General features: G+C 34.8%; 7 protein-coding genes and 1 non-coding gene across 8 annotated transcripts; 6 read left to right on the plus strand and 2 right to left on the minus strand.

Moving 5' to 3' along the window:
* Positions 1–51: 51 nt before the first annotated feature.
* Positions 52–5,154, minus strand: NAEGRDRAFT_48803 (uncharacterized protein; the record flags this gene model as incomplete). Its single annotated transcript, XM_002677516.1, has 4 exons — positions 52–1,569; positions 1,716–3,776; positions 3,933–4,235; positions 4,351–5,154. The coding sequence occupies 4 exons, from the start codon at positions 5,152–5,154 to the stop codon at positions 52–54; spliced, it is 4,686 nt and encodes a 1,561-aa protein (XP_002677562.1).
* A 906-nt stretch (positions 5,155–6,060) lies between these two features.
* NAEGRDRAFT_67147 (protein kinase) lies at positions 6,061–12,693 on the plus strand (the record flags this gene model as incomplete). The annotated part of the gene is made up of 1 exon (XM_002677428.1): positions 6,061–12,693. The coding sequence occupies one exon, from the start codon at positions 6,061–6,063 to the stop codon at positions 12,691–12,693; it is 6,633 nt and encodes a 2,210-aa protein (XP_002677474.1).
* A 116-nt stretch (positions 12,694–12,809) lies between these two features.
* NAEGRDRAFT_48805 (uncharacterized protein) lies at positions 12,810–13,421 on the plus strand (the record flags this gene model as incomplete). Its single annotated transcript, XM_002677429.1, has 1 exon — positions 12,810–13,421. One exon carries the CDS (start codon positions 12,810–12,812, stop codon positions 13,419–13,421), a length of 612 nt encoding a protein of 203 aa, XP_002677475.1.
* A 128-nt stretch (positions 13,422–13,549) lies between these two features.
* Positions 13,550–14,402, plus strand: NAEGRDRAFT_57930 (PUG domain-containing protein; the record flags this gene model as incomplete). Its single annotated transcript, XM_002677430.1, has 1 exon — positions 13,550–14,402. The coding sequence occupies one exon, from the start codon at positions 13,550–13,552 to the stop codon at positions 14,339–14,341; it is 792 nt and encodes a 263-aa protein (XP_002677476.1). The 3' UTR covers positions 14,342–14,402.
* Positions 14,403–14,562: 160 nt separating this feature from the next.
* NAEGRDRAFT_67150 (tubulin tyrosine ligase) lies at positions 14,563–16,084 on the minus strand (the record flags this gene model as incomplete). Its single annotated transcript, XM_002677517.1, has 3 exons — positions 14,563–14,604; positions 14,745–15,220; positions 15,289–16,084. 3 exons carry the CDS (start codon positions 16,082–16,084, stop codon positions 14,563–14,565), a joined length of 1,314 nt encoding a protein of 437 aa, XP_002677563.1.
* A 766-nt stretch (positions 16,085–16,850) lies between these two features.
* On the plus strand, positions 16,851–16,921 carry NAEGRDRAFT_t291. Its single transcript has one exon. It is a non-coding gene; the product is annotated as a tRNA-Gln (tRNA).
* A 280-nt stretch (positions 16,922–17,201) lies between these two features.
* On the plus strand, positions 17,202–18,107 carry NAEGRDRAFT_67151 (uncharacterized protein; the record flags this gene model as incomplete). Its single annotated transcript, XM_002677431.1, has 2 exons — positions 17,202–17,397; positions 17,479–18,107. The coding sequence occupies 2 exons, from the start codon at positions 17,202–17,204 to the stop codon at positions 18,105–18,107; spliced, it is 825 nt and encodes a 274-aa protein (XP_002677477.1).
* A 1,916-nt stretch (positions 18,108–20,023) lies between these two features.
* Positions 20,024–21,205, plus strand: NAEGRDRAFT_48808 (uncharacterized protein; the record flags this gene model as incomplete). The annotated part of the gene is made up of 1 exon (XM_002677432.1): positions 20,024–21,205. The coding sequence occupies one exon, from the start codon at positions 20,024–20,026 to the stop codon at positions 21,203–21,205; it is 1,182 nt and encodes a 393-aa protein (XP_002677478.1).
* Positions 21,206–21,506: the final 301 nt, after the last annotated feature.

Genomic DNA, 21,506 nt, shown 5'->3' on the forward strand with positions numbered 1-21,506 from the left:
TAATTAATTCTTTAAAATAATTAAATTAGAAAATTAATTAATAATAAAAAACTATTCAGATTTCCTCCTCTTTTGAAATTCCAAATAATAAGATTTTCCAGAATGCCAAATCTTGTTATCTTCCAAAGCTCTTTGAACTTGAAATTTATCCAATAATGATGATTCATCAAAATTTGAATTTCCCATTCGTTCTTTCAATATTGATTCCAATTTATCCTGGAAAAAGTATGCTCTCTTTTTAAAGAGCTTGACAAGTGTTGATTTGTGAATTAAAAACTTTGGCAGATGAATATCTGAATAGAGAACATTGATAAATCGAGTGGAATTATCATTAATCTTATCGAATCGATAGAAAAAGAAACCATCATACCGTCCCATATCCTTTGGCTCGTGTCCAAACTCTGCAAAATTACCACTGTGTCCAATAATGACATAACTATTAGCCAACTCGTCATGAATACTTGTGTGAACTTGAGTAATGTCTCTATTCTTAAATCCTGGTAAATTCAAATCCAAAACTCCAACGGAATAATTCATTCCAAGTGAATCTTTAGTTGCTTCCTTGTAATGAATTGTTCTAATGTCTATCATGTTATCTTTTCCTTCCTCTATGGCAGTGACATGTAAAAAGACTTTCCAAACATCTTCCAATGGATATGGAACGGTCATATTGAACTTTGTTAGGTGCATTGCAGTATCGTCCTGGAATACATATTGAGTTTTAGAATAAAAGAATTGAATCGAGTTGGAATTTTTGGAATTTTTGATCATTTCCCAATCTGGTGAATCTTCCATTAAACTATATCCAAAATAAATATCCTTCTCTGTTATTTCATTAGAATTTAAATGACTAGGTTTAAATCTAAAGTCTACATTGTAACCTTTCGATGTATCTATTGCTATTTGACGAGTAAAGTTTTCACCTTGTTTCTTCAAGAATGAAAATAACAATTCTGATCTAGAAAACCTTGGAAATTGATCACATTTCAAATCAATCTCAATAGAAAGTAGTATATTCCTAAATAAATTATCTGGATTCAACGTTTCGAATACTTGTTCAATTTGTCCAATCAGAAATTCAGCTTCTCCAAGAGAATTTGCATTAAACTGAACCGTCACAGATGATCTTCTTTTCAATTGAATTATTCCTGTTGTGGAAGAATAGGATTGACTTCCTACACTGAAATAGGGTTCAATTTTTTCATCCCAAATTGATAAAACTTCTCTTTTAGAAGATGACAAGTTTAATTCCATATCACTTCCGTTTCGAATGTAAGTATTCATGATTTGATGAGCTCTTTCGAAAGCCTTTTCACAACTTTTCATTAAATTTTCTACTTGATTCTTTTGGTTTGATTCCGAAGGTAGTTTCGAATATTCATTCCGATAAACTTCTACATCATTTACGAACAATAACGGCTCTTCATTTGATGCTACGGTTTTTAAATAATGAAGAAATAAATCCCTTGCTTCACTATTTTCCATCACTTCATCATAGGTTACCACAAATTTACGAGCATCAAATCGTTTAGTGTCATCTTTCAACATTAGTTTTTTAAACATTTTTTTCTGAAACCAATAAGAAAACTTTGAGAGATTTGAAAACAACTGTAGTGGCAATATCAGTTTTATCTAATATACATGTTTGCTTTTGTAACTCCATAATCTGGTACTGGGAATGTATAAGCCTTGAAAATGTTTGTAACACCACCTACTATACTACCACAATAACTTGTAATGGCTCCACTCTTTGTAGTTGGTCCTCCCAATGAACATGTATCAGTACCATAATTACAAGGGCTACCATCTTCAACACGATACAATTCAGTGTCTAATAAGGATGATGCCAATGTTTTACAAACAAAAGAACCACCTGTTGATAAGGTAGAAATTGAGGCAAGACCATAGTATCCAGTTGGATCTCTCCAAAGAATATCAGAGGAAACATTTCTCAATGCTCCCCACTTGTCATCAGAGACTGAATAACCATATACATCAACCTTGACATAATCATTCGTTGCTAATGGAATGGCTATATTATTAGTGGTGGTTCTTGATGAAACCAAAGCCCAACCACCTCCAAGGTACTCCATATCACAATAAACCTTAAACTTATTCATTGTATCTAATGGTTTCACCCAATAAACACCACTGGCAGCAGATGGAATCAAATCCTTGTATTCACGACATGACCTCAACACGTTACCAATAAAATAGGCACTATCAAGTGTTTGAAGAGCAATAACAACGCCTGTTGTAGTTGGCACGTATGGCTTAGTTTCATTGGCGAAATAAATTGAATGAATACTGATTGGAACATTAGGATTAGTTTTTAAAAAGTTTTGAGGTAAATCAACGGAGAATAAATTGAGCTTATTGTTTAGAATCAATGTAGAGGTAATACCCATAGTTGGCATTGGTAATTTTTGATTGATATCTTCCCATACTAGAGGATTGCTCTTGAGAGCTCTAGAAATTCCCTTCAATTCAGAATAAGTTGGACTAAAACCACCAGTCATGTACAAGTAAGTGTCATCACTAAACAGATTACTTTCTGTGTAAGGGTGAGGAAGAACTCTATAACTATTTTGCCAAATCATCTCAGAAGCAGAGGCATACAAAATGTCAGAATTGAGAGCAAGTCTACCAACTCTACCCCCAAAAAGATAAATATTGTCGCCAATGACTTGAGCAACACCATTATAGATTGCTCTTGGTAGAACCTTTGAAACCTCTTCCCAAATCAATAGGTCGTTTAAATGACATCTCATCACTTTATATGTTGGGATTGTTGTTCCTCTATCATCTGTTAACCCACCAAAAATGTACAAGTACTCGTCAACAATTGCTAACATTCCTGAGGCAACAGGGTAGGGTAAAGTTTGATTAAAAATCTGAATAGAGTCAACTGATGTTTTAAGAGCAATTCTATTCGAAACAACATTATTCACAACACCACCAAAGTAAAAAACAGCACCGTCCTTTGTAAAGTCGTGGGTATTACAGAAAGAGAAGGCAGCAAACATTTCGTAGGTTGTTTTTGCAATATTCACACTCATATCTGATTTACCAACCATAATCATGTCCATATTATCATTAGAAAGGGAGATGAAGTTATTCTCAGAATAGACAATTCTAAGAGAAGACAAATCAAATACTGGAAACACCTTCTCGTAAGGAACAATGTAAGCGATTGAAAAGATGAATGCCTTAGTATAATAGTTTCTAAACCCAGAATATCCACTGCTAAAGAATGGAACTGAAAATTTACCACCAGCATAAAATCCCATCTCTCTGTCTTTGTTGTAAGCCAAGATGGCTGATTCTTTCATGATGTGAATTTCATGGACATAATCAAAGCCTGGAGGAGAAAGCAGAGAATCTGGTGCATACTGTGTTCCGCACCCTTTTCTGCCATAACTTGACCAACTGTAATCGTACCAATAATTAAATCTAGCAAGGCCAAGATTGCAAACATTGTCATCATTTCTACCCCATGCCCATATTGTTTGATCATCTGCCAAGGCAAATGCTTGTTCATTCTTGTGGAATAGCTTGACAATCTTTCTCGACCCAATGTTGGTGGTAGAAATTGCAGATGGATTTATGGTTGAAGAACTGACGTCTGTTCCCAACTGACCATTATAATTATATCCCCAACCAAATACACGTCCAGTATCTAACAGAGCAAGAGTGGATGAATCACCACATTGAAAGTCGATAATACTTGAAGAAAAGTACACAAAAAAGTCAGAGGTAAAATTTGTTGGAGTGCACTGAGAAATAACAAAGGTTCCGTTGACCTTTCCCAAGTTATCGTAGGTATATCTGACGTACGAAGAAGTTGGAATACTGTAACTGTCTATTCCTTCACTATTCCTTCTTTGCCCCTATTTATAATTGTAAATTAACACATCAATTTGATAACATACCCAATAATACATTACACCTGAAGTGGTTCTTCCAACAGCATGGCTTTTGCCAAAACAAATCTTGGTAAACTTTAAGGTGTTAGAAATTTTAACAGGTGAAGAAGAAACTGCAGTAGAGCCAGTTCCTAGTTGACATTCAGATCCTCTTCCCCAACTAAAAGCATAGCCATCACTGTCAAGGTACACTGAATTATATGGTCCAGCATTGATAAAAGTAATGGTATTGGAATGACTCTTGATCTTGACAGGATAGGTAACAACACCTTGATAACCAGCTCCAACTTCTCCATTGGCGTTTGTTCCCTGAAATTTCAATGAATAAATATATATAAAACAAAAATGTAAAAAGGCATGTAAGAACATAAAAACAAAGAATACAAACCCATGAATAGATAGCCCTATTGGTCAATATGAGTACATGTTGTTGACCACATGCAACTTGCTTAATGTACTCATCAGAGTCGAGAGGTAAATCAACTCGTCCAGGAGCTGGAGTAGCAGGAATTCTTCCCAACGTTGTGGTTCCCCAAGAATAAAGCACTCTGGTGGCTGGATCTAGGTGGATTCCAAAAGCATCTCCAGTGCACATGAACATTCTCTCCCTTGGTGGTTCAACCTTGGGAGATCTGAAATAAATTGATGTCGAATTGGCATTAAAGTAGGTCAGCTTTCCACTCACAAGTGGTGTTGTGAATGGTATTGGATTAATGGTCGAGTTCATCGTCTTCTCTAAACCATTTAATAAGGATACGGCAGATTTGTACTTTCCATTCAAGTAAAAATCCATTGCAACGTTAACAATAACATTATCAGATTTAGTAACTGTCAAGGTTTGAAGCTGTTGTAAATTTCTAGTCATGGCCCTTGTGATTCCCGCCTGACTGACAAAAGTTAAGGGTGTCTGATATGTGGAGTTTGAATTTGTTGAAACATTTGAATTTAGTGCAATAGAGGCGGTGGATATGGCTCTGTATTGTGCTCTAGCAAGTTGTTGTTGTTTCTGGACAGTGTCTGTGTAATTCTGAAGCAGTGCCCTTCTCTGCGCTGCATAGTCTCTAGCAATCCTTCTATCCCTAAGGAATTGAATATATTCCATTGAGGTGGAAGCAGAATAAACTACACCACTCTCAAAAGAGAGCATTAAAAATACAAATAGAATACATGTGAAAATATAAACCAATGAACGAATAGTGTATCGTTCTTGTTGTCGGTAAGGGAGCATGTTGGAAACGTTTAAGGTCTTTGAATTCATTTTAGATAACAATCCTTGCTCACTAATGAAGGATGTTGTTCTTCCACAGTAGCAGTTACCAGTAGTAACAAGAGATTTATCGCCTTTCAGTGGAAGCTGATCTTTAAACATTTTTTTAATAGGAAGTGGTGTGATTTCTTCATTAGATAACGTTGCTTGTGCTAACGCACAAATTAAGGCGCTCTATTTAGAATGTGGGTACTCTTTTTTTCTCAGTAATTGAGAGCCGTAATCAACAGTGCAAACACCAACTGCCATAATGGCTTGTAATGTCGCGCTCAATGGTCGAGTATTGTTGTATACATTCAGCATCATCTGAGAACAATAAATTAATATAATATAAAAATAATAATAACAATTACAGGTATTGAGGGAGCCATTAGTATCTCAATTATCATTTTCCATTTCATGAAGTTTCACATTATTGTACATTGATAAGTGAGAGTTTACAGTTTGTAAGGAACATGGATTGATCAAAGAATCTTGTGTTCAGAGTTAAGAACTAGGGATATCGACATAATGGTTTTGCAATACTCTCTCAATGAGCAACACATGTTTGTATTTTCTTATTCTCCACAGGTGAATGTTCCTAGCAGCCTTGTTCGTCAAATTGGACAATATCAATTATCTCTCGCCCTTATTATTAGACTATAAATTAATTTTTTGAAAATTGTGTTTGAAAAACCGTAAAGTCAGTTTGATGAACTAAATATTTCTAATAAGCACTTGGAACTTAAGCGTCATAGATCAAAATGACACTCAAACACAAAATTGAAGTAATTTGTCACTGATACTTTGTGACTGGTGATGGGTTGGTTCGGATTAGTTGCATCTTTCGATATGCGCATAACCTATGCTAACTATTTTCTTCCAAACATGCTCATAGTTAAACATGAAGAAACGATTTCATCACATGCAGATGATGGAAGTTATTCGAAATCTAAACAACAAAAAAATATGAAGTTCGAAAGGTGTAACATGTTGGGACACGCAAGTCTCGTGTTATTTCATCTCATCACCTTGTTACTACTACTTTCGAATAGTAACAACAAGTTTATTCACGGAGCAGTGTCATGGAAACAACCAGACTATCGAATCACCACAGTCAATCCTCTACAAGTATCAACAAATCCTGAAGGTAACAAACTATACGATTTCAAAACAAATGCTCCCTATGCTATTGATTTTGACGCACAAGATAACATGTACATTCTCGATTATTCAAAGTGGGTCCTAAAGGTCAATACAAGTAGTGGTACTATAAAAACATTAATGGGAGTTGCTGTAGGTACAGAATCTGATGTGGATGGTGTTGATGGAACAACAGTACCTGTTGGATACTTTAAAGACATGTCAGTCAATCCAAAGAGTGGTGAAGTTTATCTTGTGGGAAACATGAAATTGAAGAAAATTAACACCAATGGTAAAATTTCCAACTATAATGTCAATAATTTTGATGTTACCAATATCTATGGAGATGGTGGAATGGCAATCAATTCAAAAGTTTCGGATAATGTTGAAAGTGTTACAGTCAATTCGAAAGAAGAAATTATCTTTTCTGATAAGAACAGAATAAGAAAGATTTTTAATAATGGCACCATAACCACAGTAGCTGGTACTGGTTCTCCTAGTGACTCACTCATGAACACTCCAAAGGGTGTATGCACCGATTTATCAAATAACATTATCTTTATTGATTGGGGAACGAATAGAATTAAGAAAATTTCAGCAATTGATGGATCAATTTCTGTAGTGGCTGGTAAACTTAATCAAGTCGGTACTTTTCCTGCAGATAAATCACTTGCCAATAACACAGCCATTACTCCAGTGAGCATTGCAGTGCATCCTGTGAGTGGTGAACTGTATTTTGCAACAATGTATACTATTTCAAAAATTGGCTCTGATGGATTGATTTACAGAATTGCAGGAAATGGTTCAATTGGAGTGGATAATACTGTACAAGCAGCCACTAATGCCATGCTTTCTTCAATTATTCACATTTCTATTGGAAAGAATTCAGTCTTGTACATGATTGATGGTTTTCGTGTGAGACAAATTTCATCCAATGTTATCACCACACTATTAACTGAGAGTTCAACTTTCCCTCCTAAATTTGTCTATCATTACAACAGTTATGTTTACTATACAGTGTCATGTCAGATATTGAAATTCCCAGACAATAATCCTTCTGTTGTTACTACCATTCTTGGATTGAGAGGAACTTGTGTTCAATTTTTTGGTGTTAAGAGACAAGTTGATATGACTCAAAATTACCTCTCCTTTGATGCAATGACAGCATTCACAATGTCAGCTTCAACAGGAAGAATGTACTTTTCAAATCCAAGAAGAATGTGGAACATTACAGATGGCTACATTTATCCAATGGTTTACAATTATGGTGAGAATATTGATATTAAGGATGGTCTCATTGAAAATGACGCCTCGTCTTGCTTTGATAATTCTGGAAATTTAATTCTTGGAGATAATTTTAGATTGAGAAAGTTGAATACAACCTCTCATATAGTCAACTCAATTATTGGTAATGAAAGTCCAATGGTGCCATTTGCTTGTACTGTTGCTCCTAATGGAGACATTTACTTTAAAGATAATCAAGCCATTAAGAAATTGGATGCTTCAACCGGTTTGACAACAACTTTAGATACTGTACTAGCAGATCACAGATCCCGCAATTACAAAATCAAGTTATTGCCTTCTGGTGCTTTGATTTATACCGATTTACAATATGTCATTGCTTATTACAACAATCAAAAGACTACTATTGCTGGAAGTGTAGCCACTGGTCCATTTTCTGGAGAGGGTGGAAGGGCTGTTGATGTTGTTCAAAATGCTTTCCTTGTTGGTTTGACTGCTAACAGTAAGGGTGAAATCTTCTACTCTGACGAGACTGCCTATATCAGAAAATTAACACCATACTGTAGTGATACTTCAACCTATTTGGATTCAACGGGTACTAAATGTTTGGTTTCCTCATGTTTTGGAGTTGATTATAATATTAATTCAGTTTGTTCAGGACATGGTAAATGTGTTTCGAATGATGTTTGTAAATGTAATGATGGCTACTCTGGATTAAATTGTGAAAAGTTCACATGTTTTGGCTTGAACAATACAGATCCAAAGGTATGCTCAGGAAATGGAACTTGTGTCGATATTGATTACTGTTCATGTACTTCTGGTTATCAACCAGAATGTAAAGGTTACGTTTGTTTCGGTTATCCAATGGACAATTTTAAGGTCTGCTCCTCTCATGGAAAATGTATTGGCAATGATAAGTGTGAATGCGACCCAACTTACAATGGAACCAAGTGTGAAAATTACTATTGCTTTGGTTTATCTGCATCTGATCCTAATGTTTGTAATGGAAATGGAAAGTGTATAGAAACTGACACTTGTTCTTGCTCATTTGGCTTCCAACCAAATTGTTATGCTCACAAATGTTCAGGAAAGGTCTACAATGACTCATCAGTTTGTTCCTCAAGTGGTAAATGTGTTGCCGAAAATACATGCATATGTACTAATGGTACCAATGGACCTAATTGTGAATTCCTCTCACTCTTATTGGATATCCAAGGAAGACCAACTCTCAAAACTGTTGCGAGAATATTCACATTGCTAGGTAATCCTGTCGATAATTGTGCCACTATTTTTGCAAGCAAAGAATTGTCCTATCTTGGAAATGATCCAATTTGTAAATTTTCAGCTAGTGGTCTGGAAATTATTTTGGGATCTGGTTTCTCAATTGATAATGGAACTTTCTTGCCAACTCAATCATTTGACGGATGGAAGTATGATTTTAGAGTACAGGCTGGATCTGTTTGTGGTAGCTATGCTCAAACTTCCTTAACTCTCGATTTTAGTTCTCAAACAAACTCTTTGCAAAATTTGAATTCGGACACCATTTTGAGAATATCTGAAACTGATTATTCTCAATCATTTGGAAGAAGTATTTCATGGACAGGTCCTTCTGATTTAGTTCCTCTCGTTTCTCCAAATCAAAAGGTTGTGATCATTCCTAAAGGTTATTGGAAACCAGGAAATAATCTCCCTGTTACAGTCTCCACCAAGACTTCTCTGTGTGGAACCAATTCGAATAGTAGAACATTTACATTCAAGACTGATTCTACCGCTCCATCCATTGACATCATGACAGACACTCCTTCTGGTAAATTGAATTGTGTGGGTTATGATTGTTTATTTGAATTTTCTCTTTCACCTGCAGGATCATACTCTGCACAGATCAAATTTGATGGAGATTATTCATTGATTACCTCAATTTCTTCAATTCCAAATTTACAAATTGCCAGATTATCAAACTATTATGACAGCACCACTTACTTGGGTGTTAAATATTATGGAACGGTCAATTTACAATTGCTGTTCAATTCAGTTATTTATTCTTCTACATATCCTATGCAGTATTTGGCATATGAAAGCTCTCAATTATTTATTAATAACTTGAACAGAGGTTTTAGAAAGGATCAATCTGAATTGACCTTTAGTTTGGTTTCTCAAAATCCGTTACTTCTCACGGTCAATCCAGGAGCTCTTCCAATCACTTACAATTGGACCATCTCAAGCGGAAACAAAATTATTGGACCATTCTATACCAATTCAATCAGTATTCCTAATCCAGGTGTTGGAAATTATTCTCTTTCACTTCAGGTCAATAACAATGATGAATTTAGTGAAACCATTACTGGTACCTTCTCTGTTTTTGACACAGTTGGCGCAATTCCAGATGTTTCAGTAGATAGCTTTACCAATCCATATCCTTTTATCAAGACTCTTGATTTGACAGCTACTGTAAACTCTACAACATCTGTCAGTCAAATTTATTGGAATGTAATTTCAGGTTCCTTCTACAACTCACCTGTTCTATCAAACTTTGCATTTTCCCAAAATAATATCAAGACAAGTCTATCCATTCCTGTTTCCTATCTCAAGGAGGGTTCTAATTACGTTTTCGAACTCAGAGTGACCAACTCTGTTGGAACTAATATTCAAAGATTCAATGTAAAGATGGATTACAATCCTCGTTTCACATGTGATTATTTCACCAGCTACAATTCTTCTCAATTGAAGGTATATGAATCCAAATTGATAATTTCATGTAGTTCTTTTGAAAATAATATGGCATCATATGTCGTTGATTTGTTTGATGGAGATGTAAAGTTAATGACCTTGTCAAATACTGCTAAGAGTAGTGTTATTGCTAGATTACCTTATTCTTTGAATGCATTATCATTGAATGTGAGAGGAATTAATAGAAATGGATCTTACAGAAAGGTTGTAAAATCAATTACTGGTCCTTTCCTTAATTTCCCTTCTTCTGATCTTTCTGCTAGAGTTTCGTATGTTTCCCAGCAATGGACAAGTGTGAAAGCTGAGAATATCAAGATGGATACTGCTTCCTCTATTTTATCATTATTGACCTATCTTCAAAATGGTAAACAAACATTCGATGATTTATCAGGATTGAGTGATTCATCTAAGCAAACCTTGACAACTGTCATGGTTGAAATGATCTCTGCTTTAAAGTCTATTACAACAATTGGTTATCGTGCTGATGATAAGATTTCTGCTGTTCTCCTCTCACCTACCCTTAGAGTTGTCAAACTGGTAAAGACCATCCTGCCAACTGTCTACTCCAATCAAAAGTCCGATATTCAATACTTGACTAGTTTTATTGTAAAGGGTGTTGAATCTGTGACTTCTTATTATTCAGCTAATATGGTCAGAGCATTGGTTGATGGATTAACCTTCAATGAAACTGTCTCCCTTGTACAAAATGCTTACTCCTCAGCCGCCACTAGTGGATTATTGGGTCAATTGACCAGATTACAACTCATTCTCAAGCCAGATTTTTCACCATTGAATTCTGTTTCCTATCAATCACCTCAGGAAATAAGTGGTAAAACAATCACATTGGGAGCTTCCATCTCATTCACATTCCCTTCAAACTTTTACTCACAAATTTCCTCATCGGTTCCATTTAGTTTGATCAGCTCTCAGGAACAATCCAATTCCGATGCTTCATCAGCTACTGTAAGCATTTCTCTTTTCAAATCCGATGGTTCAGCATTTAAGGTTCAAGGATTGACAAGCTTTATTGAAATTGTCTTTGCTGACTTGGTTTTCAAGAGCGAAAATGTTAGTTGTGTCTATTTTGATGAAGTTTCGAATGCTTGGAGTAGGGATGGATTGATTACTACTCTTGTCAAGAAACAAACAGGTGGATTTAATGTCAAATGTGAAACTAATCACTTGACAGCTTTCTCTGTTGTTGTCAATGATGCAATCACACCAGTTCAACCAACTCAATCGCCAGCAAAGAGTGGCACCACTACTACAACTACTGACAATACATTGGCTATTGTTCTGGGTGTGGTCATTCCTTCTGTTGTGATTATTGCAGCAATTGTCACAGTCATCATTGTTGTAGCAATTGTTTGCATGAGAAAGAAGAAGAAAGGACAGTCAACAAATCAACCTAAGCTTACCAAACTTGACAGTGTCTATGAACAACCTAACATATCTGCTTATGAACATTCAAAACCTCATGACATTTTGACAGATACTGAACTTTCTGTCATGTCTGATTTCCCATCAAACAATAGCATGTTAATCAAACCATTAATGAGTGTTTACACAAGCACTGGTTCAACATCAAGCACTTCTTCTAAATTTGATCCAATGTCCAGATATAAGAATCTTGTTAGAATTGGTCAAGGCGGTTTTGGAAGTGTTTTCAAAGCAGAAGATGCCAAGTGTGGAAATCAACTCAAAGCCCTCAAAGTTATCAAATATTCATCAGTGGAAGAATTGAACAACATTTTGAAGGAAGGAAATCGTTTAATGAACATTTCACATCCATACATTCTCCATGTGAATGATGTCTTGATTGACTCTGATCAAATCCTATGTATTGATATGGACTATTATGAAAAGGGAGATTTAAATCAATTTGTAAAGGTTGGTTCTGAATGCCCTGAAAATATTCTCAAACAAATTCTCTATCAAATGTGTAATGCTCTCGATTATGTTCACAACACTTTACAAATTGTTCACAGAGATATCAAACCATCGAATATTTTCATTAAGGAAATGTCTCAAGATAGTATTCATTTGATTTTAGCAGATTTTGGATTGGCTAGACAAACTCAAGGAAGTGTCATGTTTTCCTATGCAGGAACTCCATTGTTCATGTCAACTGAGTTAGCTCTCGGTGGTAAATATACTGCCAATACTGATATTTATTCATTGGGTGTGACATTGTATCAAATTATTACAAAGGATGTAGAAACTTCATTGTCTCACATATCGCTCACTATGGATACAGCCGAATTTGAAAAGACTATTAGAAATAAGATGAAACAAGCCAACCCTGCACTTTCGGATGAATTATTGGACATTATTGTGAGCATGTTGAAGAGAGATTATGCCACAAGACCTTATCCAAAGGATATTCTCTCCAATTCCTACTTCCAATAACTATATTACCTTTTTATTGTAATAAAATTTCCAATTTTTTCTAGAAAATAAATTCTCAAGTTCACCAACAGATGGAACTTGCAAAACTTTTTTTCAAATTAAAAATTACAAAAAAAATGACTTGCATTGAGGCTGGTATTTTCTACGGAGTAAAATTGAGAAGACTCAACAAGAACCCATCATTCCTAAACAAGGTTTTATTAATTTTGTACAAACAAGTGAATAATATTGAATTGACAAAGGGGGAGAAGGAATTTGCCGAAAACTTAAAGACAATTGAACCACAAGCATCGTCTTCCAATCTAGAAGATGAAGAGGATGATAAACCTAAAGTGCCTCCTCCTAAAAGTGCACCAAAGAGAAGACATGTCGAAGATGATGAAGGAGAGGATGAGGATGAAGTTGATGAACAAGTTGATGAAGAATATAATGTAGAAGAAGAACAATTGGAAGAATATGATTACCAGTTAATTTACAAAGCTCAAGAGAATTTAGGATTTTCTGTGATTACTTCAAAGGGAAATACATGGAATAGAAGTGGATTTGATTGTTTAGAAATAGTTGAGCCAGTCAATTCGGATAATTGTAGCTCATTCAATCCACAAGATTTACTCGATATGGAAAAGAGTGTTTCAGATGAGAAGAGAAATAATGTTGCCATGTATTTGAAAATGATTGGGCATCCACCTGCTTCATTATCTTGGTATTTGTATCCAAGTGCTGGTTAAACCATTAAATAATTTATTATTAAATTGTAAAGTGCATTTAAAAAATTGTAAACTTTTTAGGTTCCAAAAAGGAAATCATTAATAAAACACTAAAAAGGTCAATATTCAAATTGATCAACACACAAAAAATGTCTCTACTTCTCACTCAAGCCAGTTCTTGGATCAATTCTAATGAAACTCTGAAAAACTCCTCCATAACATTACACATTCTCTATTCGATTTGTCACAATATATTCGAACATCCATCGGAAATTAAATTGAGAACCCTCAAGTTGGATAATGCAAAATTTAAAGCCAATGTTCTCAATGTTGAAGGAGCTGTCGATCTGTTATATTTGTGTGGATTTGAAATGGATACAAATAGCAATTGTTTAATTCTCAAACAAGTGAATGAGAATATGTTGAAGGAATTACATGATTTGGGAAATTTATTTAATAGTTATTGTTCTGATGATGTTAAATCACCAAAACCAACAACTGTTTCGCATCAATCATCACATACAACAGTATCATCACATGATCCTTTCACAAGTACTCCAGAAAGAGCTCCTCCAGTGGTTCGTCATCATGATTTATTTCATCATCATGACACATCTCCTCCACCAATTAGCACTACACAAACAGTAAGCCAACAACAACAACATTCAACAAGTCATGATTTCAATGATGAAGAATATTTGAAAAAACAACATGATTTGGAGGAGAGAAGAAAGCAACTTGCTGAGGAGAAACGAATCAAGAAGGAGGAAGCCATGAAAATTAAGAATCAATCTAAATTGGATAGAAAGGAAAAACATGATGAAGATGAATATGAACATGGATTGAATATTCCACAACATCATGCCACTCATCATCAAGGAAATACCTCTTCAAATCCATTCTATTCAGGAATGACTACTTATAAGGATCTTGGTCAATAGCTCTTTCTGCCTTTGTAAATATATTTCACATCACACATTAAAAAAGCAATTAAATCTTGACAAACAAATTATTATCAGCATCAATTTGACCATCAAATGTGGAAATGCCATTTGATGAATTATTGGATGGTAATCTCACTAAATTCAGAACACTAGCCAATAGTTTTGATTTCAAATTGAAATCTCCCTTAAGAATACGCGAATGACTCACTCCAGCCAAATCAGGCATTGAGTTTACTTCCAACAAGTGAGGTTGCAAATTGCTATCAATCATAATATCATAACCATATAATTGAAAACATTTGGATTTTGATTGGTGGAATGTTTCATCTTGTTTTTGTGGATTCAATATGGTGAATTGGAGAGATTCTCTCACCAGTAATTTGATTTGTTCTTCAATTACATTCCAATCAATGTCCATCTTTTCCAGACATGGTATCAGTTCAGGCAAATACATGTTCGAAAAGAAGCCAAACTTTTGTGTGATGGTCTCATTCTGAATCTTGTTTTTCTTATCATTGACTGAATTATTGGTAATGTGAATGAATGGATTCTTCAAAGTATCTAAATCTGTCGTATAATCCTCACTTGCGAATCGAACAATGGCATCTCTGTAAAAGTAGGTGTGAAATTCCTCAGTGTTGGATCCAAATCTTTCTTGAGAACCTCCACCAATCAAGAGAACATACATTCTCATGTCAAACTTTTTGTTTTCAATCAATAGTGGATTGTCAATGTATTTAGAGACAACCATCTTGTGTTTGCCAAGTTTTAAACTCTTTTCCGAAATGATTCCACTCTCAATCTCACATGTTGGAATTTGTGGAAATTCCCCAACAATAACTTGTTGATAGGATTGATATATTTGAATTCCTCTTCCTTTTAATTATCATCATTATATTTAAATTAATATTATAATAAAAAGTATTAATTAACAAAAAACAAACCTTCTCCAGATCTACCTGGTTTAACAATCCAAATAGATTTCTCTGTTTCCTCCTGATTTTCACAATGATTAATAAACAAATTCAATTGATCTGGCAAATAGAATGATACGGGAACATATTGTGATTTGGATTTAACTTTCTTCTCGGATAAATCCTGAAAATTCAATGCCATCAAACTCTTATTACATAATTCATGTGAATTAACAAAGTGATTAATTAGAGTATGGGATGGTAACTCGAACCATTTGACAATGTTATTCCTTGGAAAAACATGTCCCCAGAATAGAGGTAAACCTCTATAATTATCATCTTCCAGGTTAGACTTGTTGTTCTTGTTGAATTGTGCAAAATCTTCCTTGTTGATGAGGAGATTAAAACCATTCTCTTCAAAGGTTCTTCTTAGGACGGAGGCTGCAAACTTTAATTCCTTTGCCATTGATATCCAACAATAGGTTTTGTTGTTGTTGCTGATAGGAGAAGAAAAAGAAGTGGTATTGTTGTTATTAGAAGAACTTTCCAAGGATGGTGATGATGAAGATACAAGCGTAGTAGAGGTGGTACTAGAATTAATATTATTTAATGTTGTTGTAGACTTCTTCTTATATAAATCATCATTGGACGGGATAATGTGTTGGTAGGGACAATCATCGTGCTTGCAAAACCCATTACTTCTGTAGAACCAACAAATTCCCTGCACTGTTTCCACTGTAGAAAAGTGAATAAACTTTCCTTCTGGTTGATGTTGTTTACTTGCTTCCTCATCACGATGCAATTCTGTAGAGGAACAACAAGACATTTTTAATTTGATGGTCAAAATTCAAGCAACATGCTGGTACAATCATCAATACCAATATTGACTTTGATGCTTACAGTTATTCAAAAATTCACTTAATTATGGGAGAAAGGGTGGCTCCAAAACTGACGGATAGTGCAATGTCTGCTTGAAACCTACCAAAGGGTGCTCTCAACTTGTTTCCAAGGAGGCACACCTCTGGACCCGACAAAAAATTGAGTTAATAGTAAACGCGCCCCGTAGGACGCTTTCAGCTATTAAACTGAAAAGAACAGATACTACACTCGATCAAAGCCAAAAGGCCGAGAAAGATGTTTTGTAGAAAAGGCTTACCAGTAGTGTATAAATGCCATTTCAAAGTGGCTTTGTTGGTGGAGAAAATTTGTGGGATTTGAATATTTTTAAACAAGTTTGAAAATAAAATTGTGAGGAATGAAAAAGCCATCACATACCTTTCATTGATCCATATGTTCAGTTACAAAGCTTTTAGTTCTTTATTGGCTTCGTCTTTCATGATCACTGGAGCGGAAAGAAGAAAAGCGTTTCGTTTGAACATGTGCTTCGCTTCACATAGAACAAAGCAAACTTGGTACTACCTAGGTATTGTTCTTGTGATGTCATATTGATGACATCGATTGATGGTGCGAAGATCGTTGTCGGCTGTTTTTTTTTTATTATTTAAAATAATTTGTTAACGGTAATATTTTTAAAATTACCAAACTTAACACTAGAGGGTATATTAAACCTTTTATTTTACAATTAATGTGCTCGTCTCGTGGTGTAATGGTAGCATAGTGGACTTTGAATCCATTGACGGAGGTTCGATTCCTCCCGAGACGGTAAACGTGGCGAGCCATGAAATTTTTATTTTCAAATTGTTCAAATTGATGCATCACTTGCATGTTAATTTTGATGATACTCCAGTTCACTCCATCAATTCCACACAAAATTTCTCCATTAAGCTGAAATACCGTACTCAACGGTCCAAAATGAACACTTTTACAAAAACTGAAACAGCCCATTCAATGATTCACTTTGCACAATTTGCTATCCACGCAAACGCTCCCAACACCAAGATTTCAAAGATTTCGCAGCAAACCAACAATCCAAATTAAAAAAAATGAAAATCTCAAGCCTTATTGTGTTCTCCGTATGTATCCTCCTCATCTTGGGAGGTGTTGCTTCGATGAATGCTGCTATTCCAATGCGTGATCAAAAGACTCATAAATCACTCTCTTTTACAATGAAGAAGATTTCTGATTCTACAGAATCACAAAAGCCAATTAAGGCTGGTTATTTGTGCCCAACTTGTATTGGTAGGTTATTGTTGACTATTCATTCCTTATTTAATTGAACAATGTTTCTTCACTATTATTTATTTGTTCTTCATATAATAGATATTCTCGATTTTGCATTGGCTGATTTGGCTGCTGCTGCTGATGCTGGTGTTATTGGTTCTTGTTACAAGTTGTGTAATGCCATTATTGGATCTGGTACTTATGCCTGGGAAGGTTGCAATGTTATCTGTGATGCTATTGGTATCAATGTCTTTATTGACATTATCAAGAAGGCTGATTTGGATCCAATTTATGCCTGCCAATTGGCTAACATTTGTCCAGTTAAGGATTGTACTGCTAAGAGATGTGCTTCATTCCTCAACTCTGGCTTCATTCCAGAAAAGATCCAACACGGTTTTCCAACAACATTCTACTCTGGTTTGCAAGTTTATAATGCTTCAGGTCCTGGTGAAGTTGTCTTTACTTTGAATGGTGCCTTCTCCACTGAAAATATGATGCAACGTTTCTACCAACCTAATGGTTATACTCCTGGTACTTATTCTATCAAATTTACCGTTACTACTAAGGATGATGATGCTAAGGCCCTGGAATGGTTGCCAGGTCTTTATTATGCTGTTGTTGATGTATGTGAAGGTGTCTGTGGTGATCTAAAACCACACACAAGAACCCTTGCACAAGCTAAGGCTAACTTTACATTGACTCCTCCTCCATGGCCAGGCAAGAATTAAATTCTTTATTCTATTCGATCAATTATTTCTCTTTAATTCTTGTTGTATTGCTTAATTGGTAAAACAATTTATTGTAAAACCCAATTATTCGATAATGTGGAAAGTTTTTGAGTAGGAACAGATCGATTGGTCATTCTATCTCTCATGAAAATGATACTCAACTGTTTCTTAACAGTGTTATATTTGAAAACATAGAAGTAGTGTGAAAAATCCAATCCTTTCAATGTGGAATTTTGCAATGTGGAATATTGTAAGGATTTCACCTTCTTTCCCTCTGATAAAAGACTTGTCAGGGTCTTGATATGCTTACTATCAGTGATGAGATTGTCCTCCAAAATAAATACCTCGTCACTTTCTAAATCTGCAAAGATGTGAACAATAATTTCACATTCAGAATCAAAATTGGCAAATTGACAATATGCTTCACTTTCATTGACATTGAATGGATAGTGTAATACATCAACAGTATAAATTCTCTGAATGATGACAATACCATTCGATTGCCTATGAAAATGGTTGGACGGAGAGAAATCTCTCTTCAGTCCTAATATTTCAAAATTCTTATACTTGACACTCTTCATACCTTCCATCAAGTTTAACAATTTCACAAGATATTCATTCAAAACCTTGCATGATTCCATTCTTCTTTGTGGCAATAATTGAGCATCAACATTTTTGAATCGATTCATTAAATTTTCCAATTTGGAATCATACTTTTCAATCAGGTCACGTTTCGTATAAATTTCAACTCCTTCAATAAGCGAAACAGTTTGAGCCAATCTAAACGCCAAATATTTCAAATCTTCAATACTCAAACCTGATTCAATTTTGCTAAAATCCAATCCTTTCAATGCTTGAATTCTCGTGTTCAAATCAAACGATTTCAAAGCATTCACGACCAAAGTTCTAACACTTTCAATTCGTCTAATCTTTACAAGAATATTCTGAACAGTCATGACACACTTGAGTGGCACAATTCTCTCCACTCTCACCAGCCATTCATTTTCCAAAAATACATTATCCGAATGTAATTTCATAGTTTCCAACACTCCATTATTGACCTCATCAACAATTCCTTTAAAAACCCTTCGAACACAACTCGGACTCTCTCCAAACAATTCTAAAACATTCAAATCTTCAGCATCCACTCCCATCTCAGCAATGAAACAACACTCCCTATGAGAAGGCATCCTATTCGTCTCATAATTAAACAGGAAAATCCTATCCCTATCCAACGAATCAGAAGAGCCATGAATTAAACTTGGAGTAGCTTGCAACAATTCAATAATTCGTTCCTTCTCCTCATCAGAGAGAAGAACTTTTCTGAAAATTTTCATCATCATCATATCATCATCATTTAAAAATATAAATAAAATTATTATTATTATTTAATGATGATCAATTCCTATAGTAAACTTACTCCGGATTGTTGTCGAGGAGAAAGAACCTTTTCTTTTTCCTTATTGTTCAAATCCATAATCTTTTGATTAATCTTCTTTCCTCTTGCATTGTTTTGATTGTAATCATTATCATCACCATCATCATCAATAATTGATGTGGGTTTCATCTTCTTGGTGGAAGCAGCAGCAACTTTCTTTGACTTCATTTTTTTTCAAAGATTTCAATTTGGGATTTGATTCAAGTTTACAATAAAAATTTCACTTGTATCAATTGAGAAATATGATAAATATCATTGTAATAGGAGGAATTTCACAGAACGAGTTTGGTTTGTTAACTTGAAAAAGTATCCATCAGTTTCGTCTAAAAATTGTTGAAAATGGTCACCTTCCCAATTTGACAAATACCCAATTCAATCCTTCCAAACAATCAATATGCTTTCCTATTTGCAAAACCACTTTAATTCTTTCATATCCCACCTTACAAAAAAAAACTATTCGAAATCAAAATAATCAAACATGGTCGAACAAAAATTTCAATACAATCAACAACAATGCATTCTCAAAGTTATGATCTGCACAGGTGAGGACGATCCATTAGGTTTCCTCCTTGCTGAACAATTACTCACTCGTGGTTCGAAACAATTCGAACAAAATCCATTCGCTGAAGCATTAGAAAGTAACATTTCACCATTTGCTAGATGTGTTCATGTTGGATTATTGGTTCATCCCACTCATGTAGAATCTGACAATGTCAAGAATCTCATTCAAAAGTATCAATCTACAAATTTATTAACCTGCATCGTTGGAGATGCTTTGGAGGAGAAACCAACCGAATTGTGTAAGAAACTTGATCATTATCAAGTGATTGTTTCGGCTGCCTTGAGAAACTCCATTCTCCATCCACATACTCAGTTTAGAACAGAAATGAATTTGATTGAAACTTGCAAATTGTTATCTCAACAACCATATGGAATTTTCAAAAGTTTCGTTCCATGTCAATTCATGTTTGATTTTTCCAAGTTACAACAAAGTATGGTACTTGGAATGGGAAGTAACTTTTCAATTGTTTGGTCTTTCATTCAGGAACGTAAATTAATTGTTGAAGCATTGAGGGCCAAGTCAATTCCATATATGGTATTTAATTGTGGATTGTGCACTGACTATTTAGTTGAGTTTCTCACATTTTCAGATATTATCGAAGAGAGGAATATCAGAGGTTATGGAGGAGATATGACTGTTCAACTCTATTTAGATGGAGACTTCTCAGATTTGACAATTGACTGCACTTCCCTTAAAGACATTGTCCAAATTGCTGCTTGTAAAATTTCACAAATTGGAACTGATGTTCCCTGTGGATTCCAAGAGTATTCATTCAGGGGAGATCGAATTAACTTGTTGCAAATTGCACAATCCCTAAATTGGAAATTGGTCAAGTTGGGTTCCACCAAGGATTGTGAACAGTATATTCACAAACTTGTGTCCATTATTCAACAAGATGAAAATCATGGACACGATCAAGATAAGTACAGACTCGCTGCTCTATTGATGAAATACTTGATCGGAACCAATCAAGCTGTAATGTCTGATTCACTCCTAACTCCGAAAGCTAAATTGGTTGAGAAGGGTTTCAACTTTGAAAATGTCATTCATTTCACCACTGAACATTTCCCAATTTCACAAACCAATCCAATCCACTAACTCAACCTTAATATTATTATTTTCTTGTTCTATATGTAAATATATTTATATGATAATAAACAACAAAATTCCGATCAAGGAATGAAAACAAACCACTGAAAGGTCTCACAAGGAGCTGTAAACGGATCGCAATTACGATAGCACGCTAATATCTTCTCTCAGAGAAAGAAAAATCCTTAATGATTCATAGTGGAGTCTTAATTGATGGAACGTTTAATCATTGACAATAGTAGCAACTTTAATTCAATATATTTATATTTGTAATAATAAGAATAGCAAAATTAATTGTTCATTTGTAAGA

Source organism: Naegleria gruberi (assembly GCF_000004985.1).
Source record: "Naegleria gruberi genomic scaffold NAEGRscaffold_22, whole genome shotgun sequence".
NCBI lineage: Eukaryota > Heterolobosea > Eutetramitea > Acrasida > Naegleriidae > Naegleria > Naegleria gruberi.